The following is a 14,560-nucleotide window of genomic DNA, read 5'->3' as shown; positions in this document are numbered from 1 at the left end:
CGTCACTCGCACACGTCACTCGCACACGTCACTCGCTCACGTCACTCGCACACGTCACTCGCTTACGTCACTCGCACACGTCACTCGCACACGTCACTCGCACACGTCACTCGCACACGTCACTCGCACACGTCACTCGCTCACGTCACTCGCACACGTCACTCGCACACGTCACTCGCTCACGTCACTCGCTCACGTCACTCGCACAACGTCACTCGCTCACGTCACTCGCACACGTCACTCGCACACGCACACGTCACTCGCACACGTCACTCGCACACGCACACGTCACTCGCACACGTCACTCGCACACGCACACGTCACTCGCACACGTCACACGTCACTCGCACACGTCACTCGCACACGTCACTCGCACACGTCACTCGCTCACGTCACTCGCACTCGCTCACGTCACTCGCACACGTCACTCGCTCACGTCACTCGCACACGTCACTCGCACACGTCACTCGCACACGTCACTCGCACACGCACACGTCACGTCACTCGCACACGTCACTCGCACACGTCACTCGCTCACGTCACTCGCACACGTCACTCGCTCACGTCACTCGCACACGTCACTCGCACACGTCACTCGCACACGTCACTCGCTCACGTCACTCGCTCACGTCACTCGCTCACGTCACTCGCTCACGTCACTCGCACACGTCACTCGCACACGTCACTCGCTCACGTCACTCGCTCACGTCACTCGCTCACGTCACTCGCACACGTCACTCGCTCACGTCACTCGCACACGTCACTCGCACACGTCACTCGCTCACGTCACTCGCCTCACGTCACTCGCACACGTCACTCGCACACGTGACTCGCTCACGTCACTCGCACACGTGACTCGCTCACGTCACTCGCTCACGTCACTCGCACACGTCACTCGCACACGTCACTCGCTCACAGTCACTCGCACACGTCACTCGCTCACGTCACTCGCACACGTCACTCGCACACGTCACTCGCACACGTCACTCGCACACGTCACTCGCTCACGTCACTCGCACACGTCACTCGCACACGTCACTCGCACACGTCACTCGCACACGTCACTCGCACACGTCACTCGCTCACGTCACTCGCACACGTCACTCGCACACGTCACTCGCACACGTCACTCGCACACGTCACTCGCACACGTCACTCGCACACGTCACTCGCTCACGTCACTCGCTCACGTCACTCGCACTCGCTCACGTCACTCGCTCACGTCACTCGCTCACGTCACTCGCACACGTCACTCGCACACGTCACTCGCACACGTCACTCGCTCACGTCACTCGCACACGTCACTCGCACACGTCACTCGCACACGTCACTCGCACACGTCACTCGCACACGTCACTCGCACACGTCACTCGCTCACGTCACTCGCTCACGTCACTCGCACTCGCTCACGTCACTCGCACTCGCTCACGTCACTCGCTCACGTCACTCGCTCACGTCACTCGCACACGTCACTCGCTCACGTCACTCGCACACGTCACTCGCACACGTCACTCGCACACGTCACTCGCACACGTCACTCGCACACGTCACTCGCACACGTCACTCGCTCACGTCACTCGCTCACCGTCACTCGCTCACGTCACTCGCACACGTCACTCGCTCACGTCACTCGCACTCGCTCACCGTCACTCGCACACGTCACTCGCTCACGTCACTCGCACACGTCACTCGCACACGTCACTCGCACACGTCACTCGCACACGCACACGTCACGTCACTCGCACACGTCACTCGCACACGTCACTCGCTCACGTCACTCGCACCAGTCACTCGCTCACGTCACTCGCACACGTCACTCGCACACGTCACTCGCTCACGTCACTCGCTCACGTCACTCGCACTCGCTCACGTCACTCGCACACGTCACTCGCTCACGTCACTCGCACACGTCACTCGCACACGTCACTCGCTCACGTCACTCGCTCACGTCCTCGCCACGTCACTCGCACCTGACTCGCTCACGTCACTCGCTCACGTCACTCGCTCACGTCACTCGCACACGTCACTCGCACACGTCACTCGCTCACGTCACTCGCACACGTCACTCGCACACGTCACTCGCTCACGTCACTCGCACACGTCACTCGCACACGTCACTCGCTCACGTCACTCGCACACGTCGACTCGCTCACGTCACTCGCACACGTCACTCGCACACGTCATCGCACACGTCACTCGCACACGTCACTCGCACACGTCACTCGCACACGTCACTCGCACACGTCACTCGCTCACGTCACTCGCTCACGTCACTCGCTCACGTCACTCGCACTCGCTCACGTCACTCGCTCACGTCACTCGCTCACGTCACTCGCACACGTCACTCGCACACGTCACTCGCACACGGTCACTCGCACACGTCACTCGCTCACGTCACTCGCACACGTCACTCGCACACGTCACTCGCACACGTCACTCGCACACGTCACTCGCACACGTGACTCGCTCACGTCACTCGCACACGTGACTCGCTCACGTCACTCGCACACGTCACTCGCACACGTCACTCGCTCACGTCACTCGCACACGTCACTCGCTCACGTCACTCGCACACGTCACTCGCTCACGTCACTCGCTCACGTCACTCGCACACGTCACTCGCACACGTCACTCGCTCACGTCACTCGCACACGTCACTCGCACTACGTCACTCGCACACGTCACTCGCACACGTCACTCGCTCACGTCACTCGCACACGTCACTCGCACACGTCACTCGCACACGTCACTCGCTCACGTCACTCGCTCACTCACTCGCTCACGTCACTCGCTCACGTCACTCGCTCACGTCACTCGCTCACGTCACTCGCTCACGTCACTCGCACACGTCACTCGCTCACGTCACTCGCACACGTCACTCGCTCACGTCACTCGCTCACGTCACTCGCTCACGTCACTCGCTCACGTCACTCGCTCACGTCACTCGCTCACGTCACTCGCTCACGTCACTCGCACACGTCACTCGCACACGTCACTCGCTCACGTCACTCGCTCACGTCACTCGCACTCGCTCACGTCACTCGCTCACGTCACTCGCTCACGTCACTCGCTCACGTCACTCGCTCACGTCACTCGCACACGTCACTCGCACACGTCACTCGCTCACGTCACTCGCTCACGTCACTCGCACTCGCTCACGTCACTCGCTCACGTCACTCGCTCACGGTCACACTCGCTCACGTCACTCGCACTCGCTCACGTCACTCGCTCACGTCACTCGCTCACGTCACTCGCACACGTGACTCGCTCACGTCACTCGCACACGTCACTCGCACACGTCACTCGCACACGTCACTCGCTCACGTCACTCGCACTCGCTCACGTCACTCGCACACGTCACTCGCTCACGTCACTCGCACACGTCACTCGCACACGCACACGTCACGTCACTCGCACACGTCACTCGCACACGTCACTCGCTCACGTCACTCGCACACGTCACTCGCTCACGTCACTCGCACTCGCTCACGTCACTCGCACACGTCACTCGCTCACGTCACTCGCTCACGTCACTCGCACACGTCACTCGCACACGTCACGTCACTCGCACACGTCACTCGCACACGTCACTCGCACACGTCACTCGCTCACGTCACTCGCACACGTCACTCGCACACGTCACTCGCACACGTCACTCGCACACGTCACTCGCACACGTCACTCGCACACGTCACTCGCACACGTCACTCGCACACGTCACTCGCACACGTCACTCGCACACGTCACTCGCTCACGTCACTCGCACACGTCACTCGCACACGTCACTCGCACACGTCACTCGCACACGTCACTCGCTCACGTCACTCGCACACGTCACTCGCTCACGTCACTCGCACACGTCACTCGCTCACGTCACTCGCACACGTCACTCGCACACGTCACTCGCACACGTCACTCGCACACGTCACTCGCACACGTCACTCGCTCACGTCACTCGCACACGTCACTCGCACACGTCACTCGCACACGTCACTCGCACACGTCACTCGCTCACGTCACTCGCTCACGTCACTCGCACACGTCACTCGCACACGTCACTCGCACACGTCACTCGCACACGTCACTCGCACACGTCACTCGCACACGTCACTCGCACACGTCACTCGCTCACGTCACTCGCACACGTCACTCGCACACGTCACTCGCACACGTCACTCGCTCACGTCACTCGCACACGTCACTCGCTCACGTCACTCGCACACGTCACTCGCTCACGTCACTCGCACACGTCACTCGCACACGTCACTCGCACACGTCACTCGCACACGTCACTCGCACACGTCACTCGCACACGTCACTCGCTCACGTCACTCGCACACGTCACTCGCACACGTCACTCGCACACGTCACTCGCACACGTCACTCGCTCACGTCACTCGCACACGTCACTCGCACACGTCACTCGCTCACGTCACTCGCACACGTCGTCACCTGTACACGTCCCTGCTTGAACTGCGGCCCCCGTGACCCCCCGTGACCCGGCCCCGGAGAAGAGGAAGAAGAATCTGTCACATCCTGTTTGTTTAAATAAAGACACTTTTATTCAGAAAATAAATAAAGACACTTTTATTCAGAAAATAAAACCAGAGACAGATAAAAACATTTAATCCTTTAAAAACATTTAATCCTTTAAAACATTAAAAACATGTGATACAGATAAAAAGTCACAAAAACTAAAACATTTGTTAAAAACAAGGCCACAGTCACGTGCACTCACAGGGTCACGTGCACGCTCACGCTCAGACACAAACAGCAACACTCTGGCCCCTCCCACACCTGAGCACAACATTGACCAGACGAAACTCTGGACTCAAAATCCACAAACATCCTCCAGGACCAGGACCCGGTCTCGGTCTCGGTCTCGGTCTCAGGTCCGGATCAGGGTAAGGAACTCGTCTCGAGTCTTTGGATCTTCTCTGAAGACTCCGAGCATCGTGCTGGTCACAGTTTTGGAGTTCATCTTCTGGACGCCGCGCATCACCATGCACATGTGCCTGTGACACAAGGAGGAGGAGCTAAACCATGCAGTACTTGTTACTTGGATACTGCAGTACTTGTTACTTTGTGACACTCACGTTGCCTCGACGACGACTCCGACTCCAGACGGCTGCAGCGCTTCAGTGACGGCAACGGCGATCTGCTTAGTGAGACGCTCCTGGACTGAAGACGCACAATCACACACGAGAGACAGAGAGACACAATCACACACGAGAGACAGAGAGACACAATCACACACGAGAGACAGAGAGACACAATCACACACGAGAGACAGAGAGACACAATCACACACGAGAGACAGAGAGAGAGACACACCTTGGAGTCGGCGGCTGTAGATTTCTACGATTCTGAACAAAAGAGAAACACGAGAAATCAGCAACGCACCGGCAGGAGGCCTGACTCTGGCACCGGCAGGAGGCCTGACTCTGGCACCGGCAGGAGGCCTGACTCTGGCACCGGCAGGAGGCCTGACTCTGGCACCGGCAGGAGGCCTGACTCTGGCACCGGCAGGAGGCCTGACTCTGGCACCGGCAGGAGGCCTGACTCTGGCACCGGCAGGAGGCCTGACTCTGGCACCGGCAGGAGGCCTGACTCTGGCACCGGCAGGAGGCCTGACTCTGGCACCGGCAGGAGGCCTGACTCTGGCACCGGCAGGAGGCCTGACTCTGGCACCGGCAGGAGGCCTGACTCTGGCACCGGCAGGAGGCCTGACTCTGGCACCGGCAGGAGGCCTGACTCTGGCACCGGCAGGAGGCCTGACTCTGGCACCGGCAGGAGGCCTGACTCTGGCACCGGCAGGAGGCCTGACTCTGGCACCGGCAGGAGGCCTGACTCTGGCACCGGCAGGAGGCCGGTCTCAGTTTTCAGTGTTTAAAAAATCTTGGTGGATTTTCTGAACTGTGACTAAAAGTTCAAATGTGTTTCACTAAAGGTCAAGAGTCAAAGGTCAAATTTCAGAGAAAGTTTTAAGATCCAGGTTTAGTCCAAACTCAGTCCTGAGTGTGGGAGTGTCCCGAGGTCAGAGTCCAGAGGTCAAAGGTCAGAGTCCAGTTCTTTACCTGGCGAGTTTGCTGAGACCCAGGACCCTCTTGTTGGGCAGATATCCAACGTGAACCTGAAGAAACAAAACATTACATTTTGTCCTTTATGATTGATAAATGTCAGTTTCATGCTTTAGTACCAGGACTAAACCAGGTCTAAACCAGGACTAAACCGGGGACTAAATGTGATAAAATGTGAATATATGATTATATTTCTGTGATGTACTTTATCTGCATAATAGTGATATTTTATCTGCATCATTAGTCTAAGAGAAGAACGGGTGTGTGACAAACTGCATTTGTGAAGGGGTCGTAAAGATGGGCCAAAGGATGTTTACCCGAGGGGGGGTGACAGCCCAGAGGAGTTTGGGTAATGTTTACCCAAGGCTTGATCTCTACGGAAAAATACCAAGTGCCTTGATGTGAGGCTGACCAATGAGAAATGTGACCCGCCTATTCCAGAATATCTAATAAAACCAACCAGCATGGGAAAAAACAGGGTGAGACGCAGGAGGATCACGCAGGCTGCTTACCACAGCCTGCGTAATCAGTCCCCGCATTTTCTCCCATGCATGCCATACAAATGACTGATATTTCTGTGTCGTTTCATATTCCAAGTTGAATTGTGTTCTCGATGTGTTACGGAATAGCTCGGTGTATGTCACATCCCATGACACTAAACCAGGACTAAACCAGGTCTAAACCAGGACTAAACCAGGTCTAAAGCGGGTCTGACCTTTCCAAAGATGGGCACTAGGTGGTGCTCACACATGGAGAACATGTCGATGTCTTTGACGATCACCATCTCGTCATGATCTTCGTCGAAGATTGCGTCGTTCAGAATGTCTGGAAATAGAGCAAAAAGACAATAAAAAGTATGATTTACAGAAGTCAAACTTAGATCCTTCTGTTGTCACGTTTCACTGGTGAAACTGAAGTCCTGATCAAACCTTTGTTCCTTTGATCCAGTTCAAACACAGCGGCGAGAGCAGAGTCCAGACGCAGACGCTGCTCTCGCCGCCGGATCCGCGTCGCCCGATAACAACCAGGAAATGAAGCTGATTCAAACAGATAAAGCTTTATTGAAACAAACACAATAAACTGCAGCAGGACCAGATGCCCTCCCGTCGTGTGTCATTGAGCTGCAGCGTTCAGAACCAGCACGCAACACGCCCACTTCCTGTAGGACCAGCACGCAACACGCCCACTTCCTGTAGGACCAGCACGCAACACGCCCACTTCCTGTAGGACCAGCACGCAACACGCCCACTTCCTGTAGGACCAGCACGCATGGACTATTTATTGAACTACTGTGAGACACTCATTGACATTCCAGTTCTTGTGACGTCATTTCCGGTGAGTGTGTCGCGTTTTCAGAGCTGTTCGTTCTTAGAGCCTTTTACCGATTAATCCACGAATTATACACACTATTTACGCATCATATACACGAAAGTGAACGTTTGATTTCTCCGCAAACAATCCGGAGCCTCAAACCGCTCACTTTTCAGTATTTCGTGGATTAAAAGCCCTCCTCACTCTCTAGCTCCAGCCTGAACTAGCGTAGCGTAGCCTAGCCGCTAGCGTCATGGCTGGATCTACCTTTACCTGTTTGAGCTGTCATATGTCGAGTCAGAACCCTGGCTCCTTCTCTGATGACAGGTGCGTGAAGTGCAGTGTAGTGGTAGTTTTGGTTGCCAGGGTTACGGAGTTAGAAGCGCGGATCCGCTGTTTAGAGGAGCTTAAGTCCAGTTATAGTTCGGTTTTAGCGCGAGGGCTACCGGACCGCGCTGCAGGGCATAGCATTAGCATTAGCAGTAGCAGTAAGGCCGAGCTCAGCCCCTCAGCGTCTCCCGTGCAGCCGGGACTAGACCAGGAACAGAATAGGGACCATTTTGTGACAGTTCGGAGGGGACAAGGCGCTAAACGCCGAACCTCAGAGCGCCGTGAGCTTCACGTCTATAATAGGTTTTCTCCCCTCAGCGATCACACGCCCGCTGAACACACGAGAGAAACTCTTGTAATCGGGAGTTCTATTGTCAGAGACGTGAAGCTGCCAGCTGCTAGCGTTAGGTGTTACCCGGGGGCCAGAATGGGTGACATCGAAGGAAACCTTAGGATCTTAAAGCGGAGTAGGACCCGTTTCCGGCGAGTCGTGGTTCACGCAGGCGGTAACGACGCCCGGCGGAGACAATCAGAGGTGCTCAAAGTTCAAGTAGCCGCGGTGTGTGACCTAGCGAAGTCGATGTCGGACACTGTAATATTTTCTGGTCCTCTGCCCAATCGGATCAATGCTGAATTGTACAGCCGTCTCTCAGCATTCAACAACTGGTTATCCAGATGGTGCCCTCAAAACAACGTTGTCTTTATTGATAACTGGAGTGCGTTTTGGGGAAAGCCCGGGCTCATACGCAGGGATGGCATCCATCCGACTTCGGAGGGTACATCCCTATTAGTTCGGAATTTGACCGATAGTCTTAGTCGTGTTAAGTGACCATCTAGGGATGAGCCCCAGGTGCAGAGCAGCAGTTCAAGACGCTCCTCTGTCGCTGAACTCTCGCCCGTTCTGTTACCTGTGAAGTGTTCAGATTCAAGACAGATAGAGACTGTGTGTGTCCCTCGTGTCCCTCGTGTCCCTCGTGTCCCTCGTGTCCCTCGTACAAATAATGCCAAAAAGTCACATCTCAGAAAAAATATTTCAGGCGTCAGACCAAATAACTTAAGGAAAATAACAATCACAAATACACAAATGAATAAACACGTAAAATATGGACTGCTAAACATTAGAGCAATTTCCTCCAAATCGCTCTTAGTTAATGAATTAATTAGTGACTATAACATAGATCTTCTAGCTCTAACTGAAACGTGGCTTCAACAAGACGACTACGTCAGACTAAATGAGTCCGCCCCACCCACCCATGTTAACTCCACCCACTCATGTTAACCCCACCCACCCATGTTAACCCCACCCACCCATGTTAACCCCACCCACCCATGTTAACCCCACCCACCCATGTTAACCCCACCCACTCATGTAAACCCCACCCACCCATGTAAACCCCACCCACTCATGTTAACCCCACCCACCCATGTAAACCCCACCCACCCATGTTAACCCCACCCACTCATGTTAACCCCACCCACCCATGTTAACCCCACCACCCATGTTAACCCCACCCACCCATGTTAACCCCACCCACTCATGTAAACCCCACCCACCCATGTTAACTTTCAGACTGCCAGGAGCACAGGCCGAGGTGGTGGTGTGGCAGTGATCTCCCACTCAAGCGACTCATGAGCCCTAAAACTAACAATGCATTTCACTCATTTAAAGCCTCATGTGTCAATCACATGTCCAAATATGAAAAACCAAAAGGAGTTTTGTTCATAGTTATCTACCGACCTCCTGGTCCCTACTCAGAGTTTTTAACAGAGTTTTCTGACTTTATATCAAACTTAGTGTTAGCCTGGGATAAAATAGTTATAGTTGGAGACTTTAATATCCACGTGAACATGAGTGATGACGCTCTCAGTAATGCCTTCAGCGCCTTGTTAGACAGCATTGGTTTCACTCAGAATGTAAATAAACCGACTCACACTCACAAGAACACTCTGGATCTTGTCCTAACGTATGGAACAGAGATTAGTGACCTCAGTGTCCTCCCTCAAAACCCTATATTGTCAGATCATTTCCTAATTACATTTCAGTTTATTCTTAAAGATCATCCAGTCCCACAAAATAAAGTTATAATGAAAAGGACAAAATCTGAAAAATCTATCTCAAAATTCAAAGAAATAATAGAGCCAATATTCAGTGACATGTCATGTGATCCTGCTGAGAACAGCTTTAGTCCCAGTTTAAGTGATCAATGTGTCGACTTGACCATGAATTCTCTGAAGTCTGCTCTTGACGTTGTCGCGCCGTTAAAACAGAAGGTCATTAGGCCAAAGCGCGCCTCCCCATGGTACAACCAAGAACTGCGTTCACATAAACAAAGAGTTAGAAAGTTAGAGGGATTATTTCGTCGCTCTCACACAGAAGAATCCCTAAAAGCATGGAAAAGTTGCCTGCTGTCCTATAAGCAGGCTCTGCGTAAGGCCCAAACCAGATATTATTCAAATCTAATAGAAGTCAACAAAAGTAACACTAAATTCCTTTTCAGCACTGTAGCTAGGCTAACAAACTGTCACAGCAGTAGAGCCCTCAATCCCAGCTACACTTAGCTCTGATGATTTCCTCCTATTTTTTAACAATAAAATAAAAACAATCAGAGATAAATTAGATGAAATTACCCCCGCTATTAGCCCTGAACTAGCCCAAGCTGTAAATCTAACGTCCCATATAAATCCACCTGTAAACCTAGAAAGGTTCACAGCTGTTGATCAAGCAGAGATAACTTCAGCCATTATGTCCTCTAAAAGCTCAACTTGTGTCCTAGACCCCATTCCAAGCTCCTCAAAGACATTCTCCTCCTAATTATAGACCCTATTCTTAATATAATAAATACTTCACTCCAAAGTGGCTATGTTCCACAGTCCTTCAAACATGCAGTCATTAAACCTCTTCTGAAAAAGCCTAATCTAGATCCCGACCTATTGGTAAACTACAGACCTATTTCAAATCTTCCCTTTGTCTCTAAAATCCTTGAAAAAGTTGTAGTAAAACAGCTTTGTCGCCACCTGCAGGACAATAACTTATTTGAAGTTTTCCAGTCAGGGTTCAGAGCCCACCACAGCACTGAAACTGCACTAGTTAAAGTCACAAATGATTTGTTATTAGCCGCTGACGATGGACTGGTCTCAATCCTGGTTCTGTTGGACCTCAGCGCAGCGTTTGACACCATTGACCACAACATTCTACTGCAGAGGTTAGAATGTGATGTAGGTGTTGGAGGAACAGCCCTCAGCTGGTTTAAATCCTATCTATCTGATAGGTTCCAATTTGTTAATGTAAACCAGAGCTCCTCACCAAGCTCTAAAGTAATTTACGGTGTGCCACAGGGTTCGGTACTCGGTCCAATTCTGTTTACTCTTTATATGCTGCCATTAGGCAACATTATCAGAAAGCATGACATTAACTTCCACTGCTCTGCAGACGACACTCAGCTGTATTTATCAATGAAACCTGATCAGAGCGATCAAGTAGACAGACTTAGTACTTGTGTGAAGGAGATAAAAACCTGGATGACACTAAACTACCTGCTTCTTAACCCTGAAAAAACCGAGGTCATTGTGCTGGTCCTAAGCATCTACGAGACGCTCTATCTGAGCAGATAGTCACACTGGACAATGTCAGTGTAGCCTCCAGTTCTACTGTAAGAAACCTCAGAGTCTTATTTGACCAGGAGCTCTCATTTAAAGCTCATATAAATCAAGCTTGTAAAACAGCCTATTTCCATTTGTGCAACAAGAGCCAAAATCGACTCGACTCCGACGGTCCCTCTTCTGCCTGAAGAGTGGGTCCAGCTCCAGTCTCCCTCGTGTCCGTCTGTGAGAGTGGGATCTCTCCTTCACTGGAACTCCTCCAGGTTTCTACGCTTTTTTCCCAAAGAGGTTTTTTTGTAGTTTTTCCGGCCGAGAAGGAGAGTCTAAGGACAGAGGACCCTGGGACATCGTCCCTCGCCACCACAGACATTGTTGATTCATTTCTCCCTGTGGCCCTCAGAGGCAACTGTTGTTGTGATTTTGGGCCTTACAAAAATAAATTGATTTGATTGGCGAGAGCGTCATATTTTTACTGAGTTTTTAAATCGTCGTCGTCTCCTTTTGCCTCACTTTTTCTGGACCTTTAACCCAATTTATTCTCTTACAGATGCCTTAATTCTTCTGGTATAATAACATTCAGTGAGTCCAGGTTTAGACCCGGTTTAGTCCCGGTTTAGACCTTATGGTTCTGACTGAGTGGGAGGAAACTAAACGGCCAATCATACGCCAGGAGCAGTAACAGGAGGAAACTCTGGAGCCAATCAGAGTCCAACATGTGTTTAAGTTTAACTTTAGAGTCAGAACTGGACTTTAGCCTTTAACGTGTTAAACGTGTTTAACACAAAGTCTCTCGTTTTGGACAAATTAAAAAATAAATTGCATTTAAAAGTCATTCATTTTGCTTCATAATTAAAATTAATTTCCATTTCAACTTTATTTGTATAGAGCCCTTCCCACCGACCCATTCGCCCGCCTCAGGCCCCCCCCGCCCCGCCTCAGGGCCCCCCCCCCCCGCCTCAGGACAGTATTGGTGTGTAAACTTGAGCTCTTTATTGGAGTAAAACCAGGTCCAGATGTTCTCACAAACCTCATCGTGACCAAGCAAGACCACCACAAAGACCACCTGAACCCCCCAAAGACCACCACAACCCCCCCACAACCCCCCAAAGACCACCACAACCCCCCAAAGACCACCACAACCCCCCCACAACCCCCCAAAGACCACCACAACCCCCCCACAACCCCCCAAAGACCACCACAACCCCCCAAAGACCACCACAACCCCCCCAAAGACCACCACAACCCCCCACAACCCCCCCAAAGACCACCACAACCCCCCACAACCCCCCAAAGACCACCACAACCCCCCAAAGACCACCACAACCCCCCCACAACCCCCCAAAGACCACCACAACCCCCCCACAACCCCCCAAAGACCACCACAACCCCCCCACAACCCCCCAAAGACCACCACAACCCCCCCAAAGACCACCACAACCCCCCCAAAGACCACCACAACCCCCCCACAACCCCCCAAAGACCACCACAACCCCCCAAAGACCACCACAACCCCCCCACAACCCCCCAAAGACCACCACAACCCCCCCAAAGACCACCACAACCCCCCCAAAGACCACCACAACCCCCCCACAACCCCCCCAAAGACCACCACAACCCCCCCAAAGACCACCACAACCCCCCCACAACCCCCCAAAGACCACCACAACCCCCCCACAACCCCCCAAAGACCACCACAACCCCCCCACAACCCCCCAAAGACCACCACAACCCCCCCAAAGACCACCACAACCCCCCCAAAGACCACCACAACCCCCCCACAACCCCCCAAAGACCACCACAACCCCCCAAAGACCACCACAACCCCCCCACAACCCCCCAAAGACCACCACAACCCCCCCAAAGACCACCACAACCCCCCCAAAGACCACCACAACCCCCCCACAACCCCCCCAAAGACCACCACAACCCCCCCAAAGACCACCACAACCCCCCCACAACCCCCCCAAAGACCACCACAACCCCCCCAAAGACCACCTGAACCCCCCAAAGACCACCACAACCCCCCAAAGACCACCACAACCCCCCAAAAACCACCTGAACCTAAGAGAGGGATTAGATCTAAACCATGGTTTGGGGGCGGGGCCACAGCTGCACTTGTTCTGATTGGTTGGGAAGACATTAGCGTTCAGAGTAAATGTAATTTCAAGAGCAAAACACATCTGCGGGTCTAAACCAGGACTAAACCAGGACTAAACCAGGACTAAACCAGGACTAAACCAGGACTAAACCAGATCTAAACCAGGACTAAACCAGGACTAAACCAGGACTAAACCAGGACTAAACCAGGTCTAAACCAGGACTAAACCAGGACTAAACCAGGTCTAAACCAGATCTAAACCAGGACTAAACCAGGACTAAACCAGGACTAAACCAGGTCTAAACCAGGACTAAACCAGGTCTAAACCAGGACTAAACCAGGTCTAAACCAGGTCTAAACCAGGACTAAACCAGGACTAAACCAGGACTAAACCAGGACTAAACCAGGACTAAACCAGGTCTAAACCAGGACTAAACCAGGACTAACCCGTCCCCGGTGTCACTGACCTGAGATCTTCTCCTGGTAGCCCTTGGTGAAGAACTGCATGGCGGTGGCGGCTCTCCACGGGGTCTTGATCAGACCCTGGCGCTCTGGATCTTCTCCTAAGCCGCGGAGGATGGAGCTGTACGCGGCGGCGAGCGACGGCAGGTTCCGCTCGTTCTCCTCCAGGCTCCGAGTGCGCTCCTCCCGCCGACTCTCAGCCGCCGCCGAGCCGACCCCGGAGCGCGTGAGGCCGGGGAGGACGGGCTCTGGGGCCGCGGCCACCGTCTGGGGGTCCATCTGCTCCATCTGCTCCATCTGCACGGCTCAGAGCGGGCTGAAGCGGGCTGGGGCGGGCTGGGGCGGGCTGGGGCGGGCTGAAGCGGGCTGAAGCGGGCTGAGGCGGGCTGAAGCGGGCTGAGGCGGGCTGAAGCGGGCTGGGGCGGGCTGGGGCGGGCTAAACGCGCACTTGGGACGCACTTGCGCTCTGTCTTTCTGGCGCAGGTTTAGTCGCGTTTTGGCCGCACTTTGCCCTATTTTGGACTCGTTTTTCTGTCTCTCAGTTGCACTTTCGTCCCTTTTTGCCCAGGTTCCGTGACACTCTCGCGTGTCCCTCGCGTGTCTCTCGCGTGTCTCTCGCGTGTCTCTCGCGTGTGTCGCTCGCGTGTGTCCCTCGCGTGTCCCTCGCGTGTGTCTCTCG

At 53.6% G+C, this 14,560-nt stretch overlaps 1 protein-coding gene across 1 annotated transcript; it reads right to left on the bottom strand.

Moving 5' to 3' along the window:
* Positions 1–4,853: 4,853 nt before the first annotated feature.
* On the bottom strand, positions 4,854–14,178 carry LOC140372570 (GTP cyclohydrolase 1-like). The gene is made up of 6 exons (XM_072459702.1): positions 13,887–14,178; positions 6,796–6,905; positions 6,078–6,133; positions 5,335–5,366; positions 5,097–5,181; positions 4,854–5,015 (listed from the first exon to the last, which is right to left on the bottom strand). Exons 1-6 carry the CDS (start codon positions 14,176–14,178, stop codon positions 4,889–4,891), a joined length of 702 nt encoding a protein of 233 aa, XP_072315803.1. The 3' UTR covers positions 4,854–4,888.
* Between the last annotated feature and the right edge of the window lie 382 nt (positions 14,179–14,560).

This window comes from Eucyclogobius newberryi, unplaced genomic scaffold (assembly GCF_026437365.1).
Source record: "Eucyclogobius newberryi isolate DKJ021-1_F unplaced genomic scaffold, fEucNew1.0.hap1 SCAF_258, whole genome shotgun sequence".
NCBI lineage: Eukaryota > Metazoa > Chordata > Actinopteri > Gobiiformes > Gobiidae > Eucyclogobius > Eucyclogobius newberryi.
Note: the sequence above shows the minus strand (reverse complement) of the source record. Positions and strands in the feature narration are given on the sequence as shown.